The sequence below is a fragment of the Eretmochelys imbricata genome, chromosome 11, assembly GCF_965152235.1.
Source record: "Eretmochelys imbricata isolate rEreImb1 chromosome 11, rEreImb1.hap1, whole genome shotgun sequence".
Lineage (NCBI taxonomy): Eukaryota > Metazoa > Chordata > Testudines > Cheloniidae > Eretmochelys > Eretmochelys imbricata.
The window spans coordinates 31,574,798-31,589,746 of record NC_135582.1 but is presented as its reverse complement, the minus strand read 5'-3'; the positions used below and the strand labels follow the sequence as shown (position 1 = coordinate 31,589,746).

The window sequence follows — 14,949 nt, the reverse complement described above, 5'->3', positions numbered from 1 at the left end:
TGGTGGAAGAGGTGAGACTTCCAGCTAAGGGGGAGCAGCTCATCTAGAGCTTGTTGAGAGGAAGAGCTAAACTTGCCTCCTGTCCTGTAGCTTGAAATACTCAAGACAAACTTACTAAAGTTTTCCTGGCTGTAGAACAGGTGCGGCACAAGCTGTGGCAGTTGAAGCTTCCCCATAATGCTCTGCCCTGTAAAAACCACATCTATTGGCCATTCTTGGTACCTGTTCTGTCCTCTCCTCTCCCCTTCCCCCACCCACCCCCGAGTCAGGTGCTGGCATAGGAGACAGAGGGCATGGCTGCACTGGAAACTTCAAAGCGCTGTTGCAGGAGCGCTCTCGTGGCAGCGCTTTGCAGTGCGAGTGTGGTCGCGTGCGAGTGCCAGGAGAGAGCTCTCCCAGCGCTCCTGGTAATCCACCTCCATGAGGGAATTAGCTCTGAGCACAGGGAGCACGGCTCGGAGCCTGTCTATACTAGTGCTTTAAAGTGCTCAGACTTGCTGCGCTCGGGGGTGATTTTTACACCCTGGAGCCACCAAGTTAGAGCGCTATAAAATGTAAGTGTAGACAAGCCCAGAGATAGGAGCAAATGGGGGTAGAAGGCAGTGAGGTGGGAGATAAGAACTGGGGTGGGGAAGAGGATAGGATCTGTGGAGAAGAGGGAGGATAAGGGCCAGAAAGCTCTCTAAACTAGAGAACCCTCCCCAACAGAACCTGGAATAAAACCTGTTGTTCCTGAGTCTCCATATTTGTTTGTTGTCTCACAAATAGGTGTGAAATCCACTGGTAGAGTGTTTCCATCTCCCTCTAATGGCAGGTCCACATAGAAGCTAATAGTCTCCTACTGCTACCAGGTATCAGTTAGCTCAAGTGGTAGAACTGTGGATCAACTGAGCCCAACCTTGCACTTGACCCATATGGGGGTCAGTATGGCTCCACATGATCAAATTAATTTTTTTATATTTAGATTTTTTTATAAATATAATTTCCTACATCAAAAGAATGTCAGCTTGAGAAGTCAAGCACTACAGAAGTTAGGAAATGCCAGAGTGAAGGTTGTCCTGTGCAACTTTTATTCAGCCCCCTTGTGTGTATGTATTAGGTTTGGCAGAATTCAGTTTTTAATAATTTAAACTGATAATATTGGTTTTCATTTTAAAGCATTAAAATTGTCAGTTATAGGCAATTATTGGAAGGGAGGGTCAGACAATTATTTGACAGTAGGTGTTGAGATTCAAAAAGTTAAAGCTTTATAAAATGCTAAAGCACAGATTGTCAATATCACATGTCAAAATATACAAAGTAAATAATCCTTAAATCAAGAAGTCATACCTGTCTTTACCATTCACTCGTTAGTCCATTTACAGAGCCTCATGCAAAAGTCTAAATTTCTGAATTTTGACTCCAATGCTCAAGCAGCTTTTTTCTTTCTTTGCCTATTTGTAAATTTCTACTATTATTGATTAATTTTTTGGGGGGTGTGTGTGTTAGTCAATGTTTGCTGACACCAATTAATCTAATCCAGGGGTTCTCAAACTTCATTGCACCATGACCCCCTTCTGACAGAAAATTACTACACAACCCCAGGAGGGGGGACTGAAGATTGAGCCCACCCGAGTCCCACTGCCCCAGGCGAAGGGAGCGGGGGGGGGGGGGGCAAAGCAAATGCCCAAGGGTCCCGGGGCCCCAGCAAGTCTAATGTCAGCCCTGGCCACCCCATTAAAATGGGTTTGTGACCTAGTTTGAGAACCGCTCATCTAATCCTTCCAACCCTAATTATTATTGTCTTTTAATAATCTGATCACACCTTAGGCACAGACTCCATGGGTGCTCCGGGGCTGGAGCATCAACGTGGAGGTAAGAAAATGGTGGGTGCTGAGCAGTGTTCCCTCTACATTTTTACATCCACGTGTGGAATGAATTTTGTTGTGCCACATATCCCCTTTGTATTGGTGCACATATCCCCTTCGTATTGGTGCACATAACAAAATGCATGTAGTGGGGGTGGGGCCAAGGGGTTTGGACTGTGGGAGGGGGCTCTGGGCTGGGGTGGTGGTGGTGAGGGCTCTGGCTGGGGGTGCAGGCTTTGGGGTGGGGCTGGGGATGACAGGTTCAGGGTGTGGGAGGTGGCTCAGGGCTGGGGCAGAGGGTTGGGGTGTGGGCTCTGGGATGGGGCTGGGGATTAGGGGTTTGGGGGTGCAGGCTGCCCCCAGCTGCAGTGGGGAGAGGACTCCCTTTAGCCCTCTCTCTCTCTCACCACAGCAGCTCGGGGCCGAGGGAGAGGCACCTCTCCCTGACTGCAGCAGTTCCAACGCGGCTGGGCTGAGGGAGGGGCTTTCCTCCCCTGCAGCTCTGGCAGGCCTGGGCCAGGCCGCGGCAGGTCCAGGGTAGGTCCGTGCTGGGGACAGTGGGGGGGAGAAGGGGCTCTCCCCCGGCCGGGGCAGGTCCATGCAGGGGGAAAGGCATTTCTCCTCACCGCAGCCCTGAGCCCCTGCGCAGGGATTAATAGGCAGCCGCGCAGCTTAGAGGGAACTTAGGTGCTGAGCATTCACTGACAGCCCCCCATCAGCTCCCGCCGGGGGCCCCGCAGATCAGAACCTCCCCCTTCCTCCCCATGGCTCCCGCCGGCCGTGATCAGCTGTTTCGTGGCACACAAGGGGCTCTGGGGGAAAGCGGGGAGGAGCGATGATGCGGCATGCTCGGGGGAGGGGCCAGAATTGGGTGGGAAGAGGTGGGGTGAGGCCTTTGGGGAGGGGGTGGAGTGGGGGCAGAGTCTGGAGCAGAGCTGGGGGTCGAGCACCCCCGGCACTTTGGAAAGTCAGCGCTTGTGGATCACATGCTGTTTTCTAGAAGACTAATTCTGTCCCTCATGTGTGTGTTAAATAAATAAGTAGCGGTGTGACAGATGGGCGAGTAATAGGTTTTGAGCATGTGAGCTTTTGTTGATGACAAAAAATGCAGCCGCTCCCCTGTATCCCATCCCTATTTTTTTTTTTAAAGTGTAGTTTACTTAGAAAACTGACATTCAAAAAGTCTCATTTTGGAATGTTCACGTGCTGCCACCCTGTGGAATACTCACAGGTTTTTAATAACAAACAGATCTTGGGTTTTAATGTGCAAGAACAACTTTGGTGCTTGCTTTGGCCCCTGTGGCTTAAATTCCATTTAAAATTAGTAGGCCTTCAACGTGTTTTTAAGTGCTTTGTTGAATAGGAACGGTTCTGTTGAACTGGCGCCTTTGTGCTAGACCTTGACTTATCTACTCTCACAAGTTGTACAGCTCTAACGATACCTCATAGTTAAAGTGGTGCAACCCCCTAGCGTGGACTCAGTTTTTCTAGAAGAAAGGATAACTTATTCCTATATGGGAAGGATTGCACTGGTATAACTGCATCTACTCTAAGAGGGGTCGTACTGCTGTGTAACTATTTCAACAAAAAATCAACTCCTGAACTGGAAAGTTAAACCAGTACAAAATCTGAATGTGGACCAGGTCTTGGAAGAATGGAAGAAAACAAACTTCTACAGCAGGTGTATATTTTCCTCTTTCAGGTTTTTCATTTCTATTGAAATTTAATCTTTCTTTAGTTTTGACTGGTAAATGAAAAGTTTTAAGTTCTAAAGATCTCTTTAAAAATGTAAGATTCCCTTTAGGGATTCTTAAAGCAAATTTTTATTTTTAGTTTTTTTTAAATGGTGATGTATCAACTATTAGTTAGGGGTAAACTCCTGTCTCTGTGATTAGCAAGGCCACATTTACAGCAGTGTGCAATTCTGGTAACCTTTAATGAAAAGAATATGCTAGTACTGCAATTTGAAAAGGTAAAGCAAAAGCTTATGTAGATTTTTAAAACACTGCATTTTTAGCAAAAAGAACGAGGAGTACTTGTGACACCTTAGAGACTAACAAATTTATTAGTCTCTAAGGAGCCACAAGTACTCCTCATTCTTTTTGCTGATTCAGAGTGGTAGCCGTGTTAGCTGTATTTTTACTTTCCCATAATCATATAGGGAGTTGAAGGGTCTTAAATTTGGAAAGGTCAAAGAAATGAAGCCTCTATCATTTGGAAGGAAATCCTCCTGTGAGGCGTAGAAAGTTCTAACACAGAGAATAAAGCGGATATAAGGTCATTTGAGATCGACAAATATAGGATTGAGGGGGCACAAGCTAAGCAAAGGCAGCGCAGAATGTTAAAATAATTTAGGTAGAATTTCATTACGGAGTAGCCACCATTCAGCAAACAAACTCCCAAGGGCAGTTGTAGGAGCAGTAAATGTCAATCACTTTTTCATTACAAAAAAAAATATTTGGAGGAAAATGGTGTTGTGGCAGGTACAATTGCTAACTAAAAAGTAGGAACAGACTTGAGAGGCCTCTTTTCTCTTGTGTTGTGTGAAGAAAACTTCTGACAGTGGGTTGCAATAGAAAATGACTGTATATGTAAAATTTGTATCTTTTTTTTCCCCAGCCTCTATTTATAGCTTGTGGTCTAAGACTGTAAACTCCTCAGGGCAGGGTGTCTGCCTATCTGCACCATGTCTAGCACAATGTGGTCCTGATGCTAATCAGGTTTCAGGGTGCTACCCTAATAATCCTTAAGATCAATATTGTGTGAACAAGTGGGAACATGTACATTTGTATTTGGATAAAAAATCTACGTACTCTACGTTTCTCAAATGTTTCCTCTCCCCTTTTAAATAGGACTTATTGGACCATTCCTGTACATCTGGAAGTGGCTCTGGTCTTCCTTTCCTGGTACAAAGAACAGTGGCTCGTCAGATTACGCTCTTAGAGTGTGTAGGTTAGTAAAACTCTCTTGTTTGTATATCTAATATCAAGTCCTGGTACCACTTGAGGTTGAGCTCTAACCTCCATTCAAACAGCCTCTTTCTCTTCTCAGTACTCAAAATGTTTTCAAATAACTTCTATTAAGTGGAGTTCTCCATGCTTCTGCCACTGGATGAAATTTTTTTGGGAAAGTTTGATGAAAAATACTTTCACCTTTTGAATAGTGTGTGCTCTGTGGTCCAATATCTGCATAGCTCTATCAGCTAAAGCTAGAAAGGAGAGAGGTCAAATATAGCTTTCAAAGTGATCAGCAAAACAAGCCAAATAAGCTAGATTTGAAGGGGACATTTAAATCCTTTTTTTAAATATGAATATATGGTGTTTGAAAGCATCTAGATATGAAGAATACTGCTTACTCGGCGGGTGTTCAATTTTAAACTTTTAGTTATCTGAATTATAGTTAAGGGGTAAAAACAAAATGCATGAGAATGTAGCTAATTATAGTGTACCCAGGTGCATTATTACAAGTATTGTGAAGATTTTCTTTAGACTCCTAGACTGTATGGCGAGAAGGGACCATCTAGTCTGACCTACTGCATATTGAAGGCCACAGAACCTCATCCATCCACTCCTGTAACAGACCCCTAACCTCTGACTAAGTTTCTGAAGTCCTCAAATCATAATTTAAAGACTTCAAGTTACAGAGAGTCCGCCATTTACACTAGCTTAAACCTGCAAATGACCCATGCTACACAGGAAGATGAAAACCCCCAGGGCCTCTGCCAGTCTGACTCTGTGCAAAATTCCTTCCCAACCCCAAATATGGCGGTCACTTGGACCTGGAGCATGTTGGCAACAGCCAGACACCTGGGAAGGAATTGTTTGTAGAAACTCAGAGCCCTCCCTTCTTGCCACCCAGCACTCTTCTTTTTGAAGGAAGGTAACAAGATGATTTTTTTTTTTTTCATTGTTGGAAAACATTTACCTCTACAATGTTTTTGCATTTTAACTCAAGACATAAGCAACTATATCCTTTTAAAATAACAAGTTGGAGAAGGAAAAAATTCTCTTTCCATAAAGTGACTTAATGTTTTTATTTTTAAACACTAGGAAAAGGAAATAAATCCATGTGCCTCTTTTTTTTCTCTCTCGCAAAGAAAGAAACCAGGAAATTGGGTGGCCTGCCTATGCAGTAGGTCAGATGAGATGTTCATGATGTCCCCTTTTGGCCTTAAATTCTATGAATCTCTGAATGAATCTGTTTCCTCCACCTTTTTGTTTAGATTTTACTTTATTGGAGCAAGAATATAAGGTCATTTTCCTATGCTGGTAATAGTTGCTGGGTCCTTTCTTCTATTTCTGTGCTCATTGGCTCAGGCTGGGAAGAGTAAGTTCAGTTATCTACAGCCACATTAGGCCTTCGTGTTCTATAACTGCCCAGTGGAGATCCATTGATGATAACCTAGGTGTGTTCCTCATGGAACTCAAGATAGGCTAGCTACAGGCCTCCAGCATCAGTCAGTTATCTCATCTGCTACCATAGGTCTGCTGGTCTAAACACAGGATTTTGTACAGCTCTTTATCTGTTTGCTTGAAACCAGTTACAAACTCCCTAGTGTGGATGTAGTTGCACCAGTATAAAATGTGCTTTTGTCAGTATAGCTTATTCCTCTGGATCACAATCCACACTGATAGTTGTACTAATTTTGTTTTTTCTTTCAAGAAAAATAAAGGAAAAATCATACCCCAGCCAAAACACTTAAATCAGTATGAGTGTGTTGACTAGCCTTAATGATATTAGTGCTGCTGTCTGTCTGTCCTTGGTATGGAATGTATTAAGTAGTGACAAACATTCATACTTGTGTCAAAAGCACATGTGAGGTTTTTTTCTTCAGTCTGTATTAACCAGGAGTGTTAGGATACACATGATGATCTTACATGGTCTCTGGTCTGCAGATAGTAACGTCCCGTGTGTGTTTGGAACTGAGCCTGCTCTTAAGTTAGCTCAAGTTGGCAGTGTTTAGATAGGAAGGCTAAATAGCACTGCCAGTGAAAGCCTGTGGGCAGGAAATCCCTTCTGTGTGACAGCACTGCAACATCAGGGTCTGATATCTCTTTACACTTGATTACACCTGTTGTTGAATCGATGTGCCAACCCCCCACCCTTGAACGTTGGGGCAGCAATACATTGCACTGAAATTGAGGCTGACTTATTTAGATCTAGTTTTCACTATTGTATAGTGATTTACATGAACTATCAGAACATTTTACCACTTGGGCTCTGCTATGTGGCACTGTACTGCTAATGCATTGTCATGAGCAGAGAATGTGAGCAAATCTCTACACTCAATACTAGAGACTGGTGGTGACTGGGGAAGCAGGGACCCAGTGGGGTGAGGAGCTGAGTGGGTGGACATGGAAACAGGGACCTAGAGTTGGGGGAATGGAGATTTGGTAGGGGCTGGGACACAGAGGTGTAGAAATGATTGAGATGGAAAGGCAAAGTGGGGACCCAGGGGAGGGATTGGGAGAGGAATATGGGGACCCACATACCCCGTCATGTTGGAGGGTGGAGAATGGGAACAATGGGATGGAAGACACAGAGACCAAGGCATGAGCAAATGGGTGGGTGGAGTTCCTGGGAGTCCCTGAAATAGAGGGGATGGGAGGGTGGGCCTGGCCCTCAGCAGGGATTTATTTATTTATTTATATCGCTGGAGTGCATAGACATCCTAGTTATGGATTGGGGTGCGTGTGTTTACCTTCGCAGTCTTTATGTTGTGTTTAATGTAGGCTTGTGCATTTAATTTGTTAAAGTAGCATTTCAGAGAGAGCAAGGAGCTGCAGGCAGTGCAGCTTGTTATCTTTCAAAATTGTTTTATTTAGACTGGATTGACTTGAGATCTATTTATGCTAACTTGTAATTCACTGACACTAATGAACAATGTTGGTCAAAATACCGTTTTGCTTTTTGTCAGGAAAAGGCCGATATGGAGAGGTCTGGAGGGGTCAGTGGCAAGGAGAAAATGTTGCAGTGAAGATCTTTTCTTCACGAGATGAAAAATCCTGGTTCAGAGAAACTGAATTGTATAACACTGTGTTACTGCGGCATGAAAATATTTTAGGTAAGTAGAACGATCGCAACCATTATACTAAAGCAGGGATACTAGGAAACTGCGTTAACTGTGAACAGTAATGTTGTGTGCACCTCAATTTTCTAAGTGCCCCTCAAAATCCAGGGTTTGGTACATGCTTTTAGGAAAATGGAGGGGAGACACCCTTATGGGAATAAGGGAGGGATTTATAGGCTGATCCTTGAAATCAAAGGCCCATGATCAGAGTGTCATTGCCTTAGTGCAAAAACAAGCTAGTGAGAAGCAGGCAGTGTGGCTATCAGCTGATTGCTGTCAGGAAAAAGAAAGGTGGTGTGCAGCCTGGGTCTGTAGTACTCCCTCAGCCTGTGGGAGGGGGTGTGTGTCGCTATTCCCCGTGGGGGGGGGGGTAGTTTTACACACACACGTGCGCACACACACGTTGCAGTGTGACCAAAGGGGAGAACCAGACAATTTTGAGAGTTGTGAGACAGCTGCCCAATGTCATTGTATTGGATCCAGGCCCAATGTTGTTTTAATCTACGTAGGCATAATGGGGTAGGAAGAAAGAGGGGAAAAACTCTGTTTTTACTGTTGCATACTTAATGTGCTTTTTAGATTTGAGTATAAGGATTCCTTTGGACTTTATGCAGCTCACAGAAATGAGTTGCCTATGTAAGGAAAAAGACGTTACTACGAAGATGTAGTACCAAACTTTAGGAAATATTTTCGTGGTGTCTGGGTAAAGTATGTCAGGGGTGAGGTAATTGGGATTTACCAGTTCTTAAAAATACCTTTATATTCTTGGTGTAAATGGCATTTGAAATTAACGTTTACTAAGCCTACAAACTCTATCAGCAACACAAGAGCTTGCACTAATGCAGGGAGGAGATCATGAGCTGGTCTGGTTATATCATGGTACTGAGAGATCAATGTACCATATTAATGAAGATGATTGTGAACAGGACAGGTTAGTTCTGCCTCTCCTTGCTCACTTAAATAAAATGTTCCTACCTTTGTACCTTAAAACATGCTAAAACTTCACTGGTTTTAGGATTACAGTTGCAAACAGGCTACTTGCCATGGCCTGACAATCAGCTGCGCTTCCGTTTCCTTGCTGATTTTCCTGCTATTGCTACTATCTTCCCTCCTCATGTGTATTTGAGAAACGCCTGTCTTTTTGGTTCAAGCTCTGGCACACGATCAGATGTTTCATATCCTTATGACCATTGCTGTGAAACAGCTTCTGACCTCTGAGTTGTTAGTTTTCCTTTCATGCTCTTAACTTTTTTTGTAGGGATCTTTTGTTGTATGAACTTAATAAATCTGCTTTAAAGTCAGACTTTAATTAGAGTTGTCCTTTATGAAGTAGCCCATTTTTCCTGTATATAAATATGTACCCATTCTTTCCTAACGATATTGAATACTGAGACCCTGTATCAGTCTCTCTCTCAACTGTACCTGTTGCAACACACTCTCTGTTTGGAGCTAGAAGCCTAAGAAAATGCTTTTTCTTCTCTAATTTTGTTACACTTGAATGTATTGAACCACAGTTGCATTTTTTTAATTTAGGTAGTACTTTTTCTTTCCTAGTCTCTGCCTTTTCACTGGTGCATCATTCTGAAAAATGAAAAGCAGTAGTCTGTTTACTACTCGGTGACTTTTCCCTTACCCATAACCTGTCTCGCTTTAAGTTATTTTATGAGGGCTCTTTCTTGTTCCTTTCCTGTTAGAGAATGCCCTTCTGGCTCCATGGATCAGCCTCCAAGATGTTTGTCAAATGTTTCCTGAAACAGTTTCCTCTGCTGTTACAAAAATAATATTGTGGCCTCCAGAAATGTGAAATCTTGAGCTTCTCTTCCTGAGAGTACACTGAGTTGGCTGAAATATTACCCTTTCCCAATGTTCTGCTGTTTGACTGAGTAAAATCATGTCAGTCTTACCAGATTACTGTGAAATTTGCTGGTTATTCCTTGGATTTTTTTTTTTTTAAGGCACAATGTCAAATGTCGTCATATTGACAAGAAATTAGAATTTTAAAGGGAAAAGTGTGGGGGGGAGGGGAAGGGTGGGAAGTGCATTTGTTTTGTTTGGGTGTGCCCTGTGCTTTATCCCGGTGGGCTTTTATTTAAAAGAAACAACTTTATTCCCAAGTGAATAGAAACAAACTTCTATTGCTTTAACCAAAACTATTCAGGTCACTAGTTTGTAGACTGTACAGTAAATACAAGAGCAGCTCCCTCTCTTTCACCTCTGGATCTTGGGTTTGATTTTGATCTAGGACACCTCTGGGGGTCTTGGTTCTCTGTTTACAAAATAAATTGTTCTCAGTTTACTTTCTAGAAAGGATCAAGAAATCCAGCCATAGTTAGTTGTTGTCTTTCCACCTCGCTCTACCTCTGAGGTACCTTGCATAATAGCTGTTGTCATCCAGTGTTTGGTAGGGGGAAAAGTGATCTGACTAAAGATGCTTGACTAGGTCTTGCTAAATTCCACTTGGCAATCAGCCACCTTCTTTTTGTCCACCAATCCTGTGGATGCAATTTAGAGCATCTTGGGTTTGGTGCCTAGAGCAGCTTGATGCAGCCTCAGGGTGGATCTTCTAATTTGTTTTGCTTCAGCAATTCCCAAGTGGCATTTCCAGCTACTGGAGAGCAAGCTGTTTGTTGCTTAGCCCAGAAGAGACCAAAGCCAAGGTGGTGATGGTAGCTTTAAGGAAATATCTTGATTTGAGGGTGTACTCCCTGGCTACTATGTGCTCATGATATGATTAGACCAAGAGTTGCTCACAGAGTATAAAGTAGTTATTGTTACTCTCTGGTTGCCTTCCCCAACCCCCCTAAATATATACTTGGCCAGGAAGGTGTGTTTTTTTCTTTTCGGAGGGACTTCACTCGTGTTAATGCCTTTGTCATTCAAATTAGGATATTATAGCACTCTACATGGGGCTACATCTTAAATCTGATCATTAAACTGGTGCAAAATATGGCTGCTTGCTGTGACAGGGTCATGCCAGAAGGCTACAGGAGAGTGATTTTTTTGTTTGTTTTGTTTTTGTTTCCCACATTTATTGGAAAAGTGACAGCACAGCAACGGATTCAGATAGCTCCTCTTGGTGTTTTGAAGTTCATTCCCACAGTGGGCTGCATGACCTGCAGGTTGGACAGACTGCCAAAGTCCAGCAGCTTCAGCATTTCCTTAGTATCTGGGTCAGCTTCAGTGATCTCCTGGTCAAGGGCAGAGAGCTCAGAGACATAGTTATCCCTCCTCTCTCTCCTCTTCCTGCAGTTTGATGGAGATACCTCTGACAGTCCCCCTCTGAATACGCTTCATCAGATGGGTGACATACCCAGCTATCTTGTTGTGCAGTTTCTTGCTAGGGATGATAGAAGGCAGATATATTAGCCCCAGGTTAAGTAGGTCCCTTTTCCCTAGGTAAGGTAACAGGGAAGGTTCCAGAACAATCAGGAGCCTTCTGGAGACAATTAAGACAGGCTGATTGGAACACCTGCAGCCAATCAAGAAGCTGCTAGAATCATATAAGGCAGGCTAATCAGGGCAACTGGGTTTAAAAAGGAGCTCACTTCAGTTTGTGGTGTGCGTGCGAGGAGCTGGGAGCAAGAGGCGCAAGAAGCTGAGAGTGAGAAGGCATATGACTGGAAGACTGAGAAGTACAAGCATTACCAGGCATCAGGAGGAAGGTCTTGTGGTGAGAATAAAGAAGCTGTTGGGAGGAGGCCATGGGGAAGTAGCCCAGGGAGTTGTAGCTGTCATCCAGCTGTTACAGGAGCCACTGTAGACAGCTGCAATCCACAGGGCCCTGGGCTGGAACCCGGAGTAGAGGGCGGGCCCGGTTTCCTCCCATCCCTCTATCCCCCCCCAACTCCCTACTTGATACCAGAGGAGTTGACTTGGACTGTGGGTTCCACCAGAGGGGAAGGTCTCTGGCCTGTTCCCCGATCCACTAGGTGGATCAGCAGAGACTGCAGGGATTGTTCTTCTTTTCCCCATGCTGGCCAGTGATGAGGCTAACTGAGTGAGTGGCAGATTTGAGCCACAAAAGTGGCCAAACTGTGGGCTGCCGTGAACCTCTGAGGCAAGAAAATCCGCCAATAAGAGCAGGACCCACCAAGGCAGAGGAGGAACTTTGTTACATTGCTTCCTGAGCACAGTAGCTCACCTGGAACACCCATTTTCTGTGATCTGCTCTGGCTGCTTGTTGGCCTCAAGTAGAGTGTGTTGTTTTTGACCAATAAAGATTTAGATGGCCTGTGACCTGCCTATTTGAGGGACTGCTTCTCTCTCAATGCCACGGTGTTGGAGTTGCAGTGATGCTCAAACTGGAGCTCCCTTCCTTAAAGTGAAGAAAGTTGCTGGCAGGCCACTCAATTCTGGTTTCATTCCTCACTGTGACCCAAAATAACTCAAATCATTGGACCTCAAATGCATTTTGCAGGGCTTGCCTGTTCTCGCAGGCATTTGGGGAAGGTTTAAGATACAGAGTGAATGATGGGGCTTTGAAGTGGAATGTGGTATCAGTTGGTTCGTTCGATTATGGCTGCATTTCAGGTCAGGCTGATTGGTGGGGGTGAGCATGTATTGTATGTTATATTTTTTAATTGAGTTCAAGGTGGCTAGAGCTAGGAGTATTCACTTTATTTAGATTGCCAAAACTAATTCTGTATAGTGACTTGGTTTTCATTACAGTAGAAGGCAAATACTGAGTTATTTTAATTATTGGGAAACAGTTTAATAATTCGTATTTAAAACTGATTTGCTTAATTAACCAACATCCAAATAAAGGACATTGTTTAACATGAAATTTTAAACTGTGGATTTTAGTTGTTAAAAAGCTTGTTTGGTTTTGACCCGTAACTTGCAATTTTATCTTGTTGTAGTCATTCAAATGAAGGTATGATGCATTTTTGTGAATACATTTTAGTTGCATTTTATGCAATTTAAGACTGCTCCCTCATCTTAGTATTTGTCATCTACACAGTGGCCTTTCACAAGTATGATTATATTTCGGTTCAGTTTTAAATTATAAGTTGTTGATGATGATATTTTACCTCTTGATGTAGACTTGACATCTGTGTATGCTAATTTTGTTGTCTCTTTGCTTTTCTCCTCTCAGGTTTTATTGCGTCAGATATGACTTCTAGAAACTCTAGCACCCAGTTGTGGTTAATTACACACTATCATGAAATGGGATCTCTGTACGACTATCTACAGCTCACTACGTTAGACACTGTCAGCTGCCTACGAATAGTCCTGTCCATAGCCAGTGGCCTTGCACACTTGCACATAGAGATATTTGGGACCCAGGGGAAGCCTGCCATTTCCCATCGGGACTTGAAGAGCAAAAATATCCTTGTTAAAAAAAATGGGCAGTGCTGCATAGCAGATTTAGGTGAGTTTCAGTTTCCAAACAACACAAACTGCATGTTCCATAACTAACCAATATAGTAGATAAATTTTAAGGTACTTTGAGCAATTTGTAACTTTCTTGGAAGTTAAGGCAGCCACTAGGGGGCACTTACAAGGTACTATCCTGTTGTTCCAGCTGAATAAACTTAGTACCACTTCTGATTTCAGAAACAGATGTTACATTTTGGATCATTCTCAGAGCAGGCTTCATCAATAAATAACACTTCACAGTTTCATTAATAATGTCTAGTCTATAGCATTTTAGAGGCTTTATGGATAATATTTAGGATCCAATTAACTTTTTTTCCTCTCTAAATGTTAAATTAATGAACTTTTTCCATTCTTCCATTTCAAAAGGGAAGGGGGGCAATTTAGGGCTTGATCCAACTCTGATTTGGGGTCAGTGGGAGTTGGGTTGAACTGGGCTCTTACTAATAATGCACTTATTGTTCCAAATGTTTTTACTTAAATCTTAAAATCCTACTAAATTTTTGCCTGTAAAACTTATTGTACAAAATAGAACACTTAACTCCCTGGCACCTATAGGCCTGATCCAGCATTCCCTGAAGTCAGTGGGACTTTCACCATTGATAGTGAGCACAGAACCAGGCTTTTATTGAGTTACTTGTATTTTTTAAAAAAATAAATACAATTTCTAGGCCGGGGGATGCAGAGGGATGATTAAAGCAACATGACTGGTTAATGTACAAGGCATTATGGTGCGATGCTTCTGTTATCTGTGCAAAGGGAAGAAAAAAGTGATAGACTAGTTGTTTTAAGGCATGTTGAATGTAAGGAAATAATCGGCTGGATTTAAAAACATTGTGTGACTTGATTCTGAGATTTTCTTTGTGCATAATTCCCATTAACATCACTGGGTCTTATGACTGTGACACACATTGAGATCTGACCATATCCCACGTAAATGGTGTTCAGCATAAATGCAGGTGCTCCCATAATAAGTAACAATCTAGCTGTATCTCTGCTGAGGGGACAGCTCCTCAGAGTCCACAGAGGGAATCTCAAACAGGAAATGGATATTTTATTTAGTGAAATAAGTAATACACATCTTTAAATTCTGTTTTGTAGAGTTCATTTTTAAGCTGATACTTAATCATCACCAGAAGGGGGCAGCATTTATTTCACTATTGAGTCAGCACCACAGAAGTGAAATGAAACCTTTTTGCAGTGGTATCTGGAGACCGCAGTGGTATAGTAGAGGGGTGTATGTTACACAGGTAGGAGCAGAAGTATTTGCTGCTGTTCGACTAACTTTGCCAGTGGGAAAAATAAATGGCCTTTTTGAATATGAAAATCTTGGCCACCTATTTATGGAGCACTCTTCTTCCTTCATTATCTCTAATGGGGATTAACCAAAACAGCGGTTTCCTCTACAGGTTGTATTGAGTCCTTTTGTGCATGGTTGGCCTGTCTTCATTTTCTTCTGATCTGATTTTTCTTTCATTCCTCTCCTTTCCAACACTGATGTCTCTCTCTGTGCCTACCTTTTTAGCAACAGTGTGTGTAGATAGAACTGTAGTGAAGTGTAGCTTCTGATGGCTAGAGAAGTGCAGTTAAGAACCAAGTGGTTATGCATTGTATTACCATCCAAGTCACTGCTCTGGATCTGCCAGTGCATCCAGT

At 42.9% G+C, this 14,949-nt stretch overlaps 1 protein-coding gene across 5 annotated transcripts in view; it reads left to right on the top strand.

Annotated features, from left to right (window-relative positions):
• The window catches only part of ACVR1 (activin A receptor type 1), a 137,603-nt gene that overhangs the window by 89,912 nt on the left and 32,742 nt on the right, over positions 1-14,949 (top strand). For 4 of the 5 annotated variants that reach the window (XM_077830000.1, XM_077829996.1, XM_077829998.1 and 1 more), the window contains 3 exons: positions 4,700-4,799; positions 7,765-7,911; positions 13,013-13,288. In XM_077830000.1, the coding sequence (XP_077686126.1) occupies positions 4,700-4,799; positions 7,765-7,911; positions 13,013-13,288 (523 nt within the window). The remainder of the gene's footprint in view (positions 1-4,699; positions 4,800-7,764; positions 7,912-13,012; positions 13,289-14,949) is intronic. The other variant, XM_077829999.1, reaches the window with a different exon arrangement.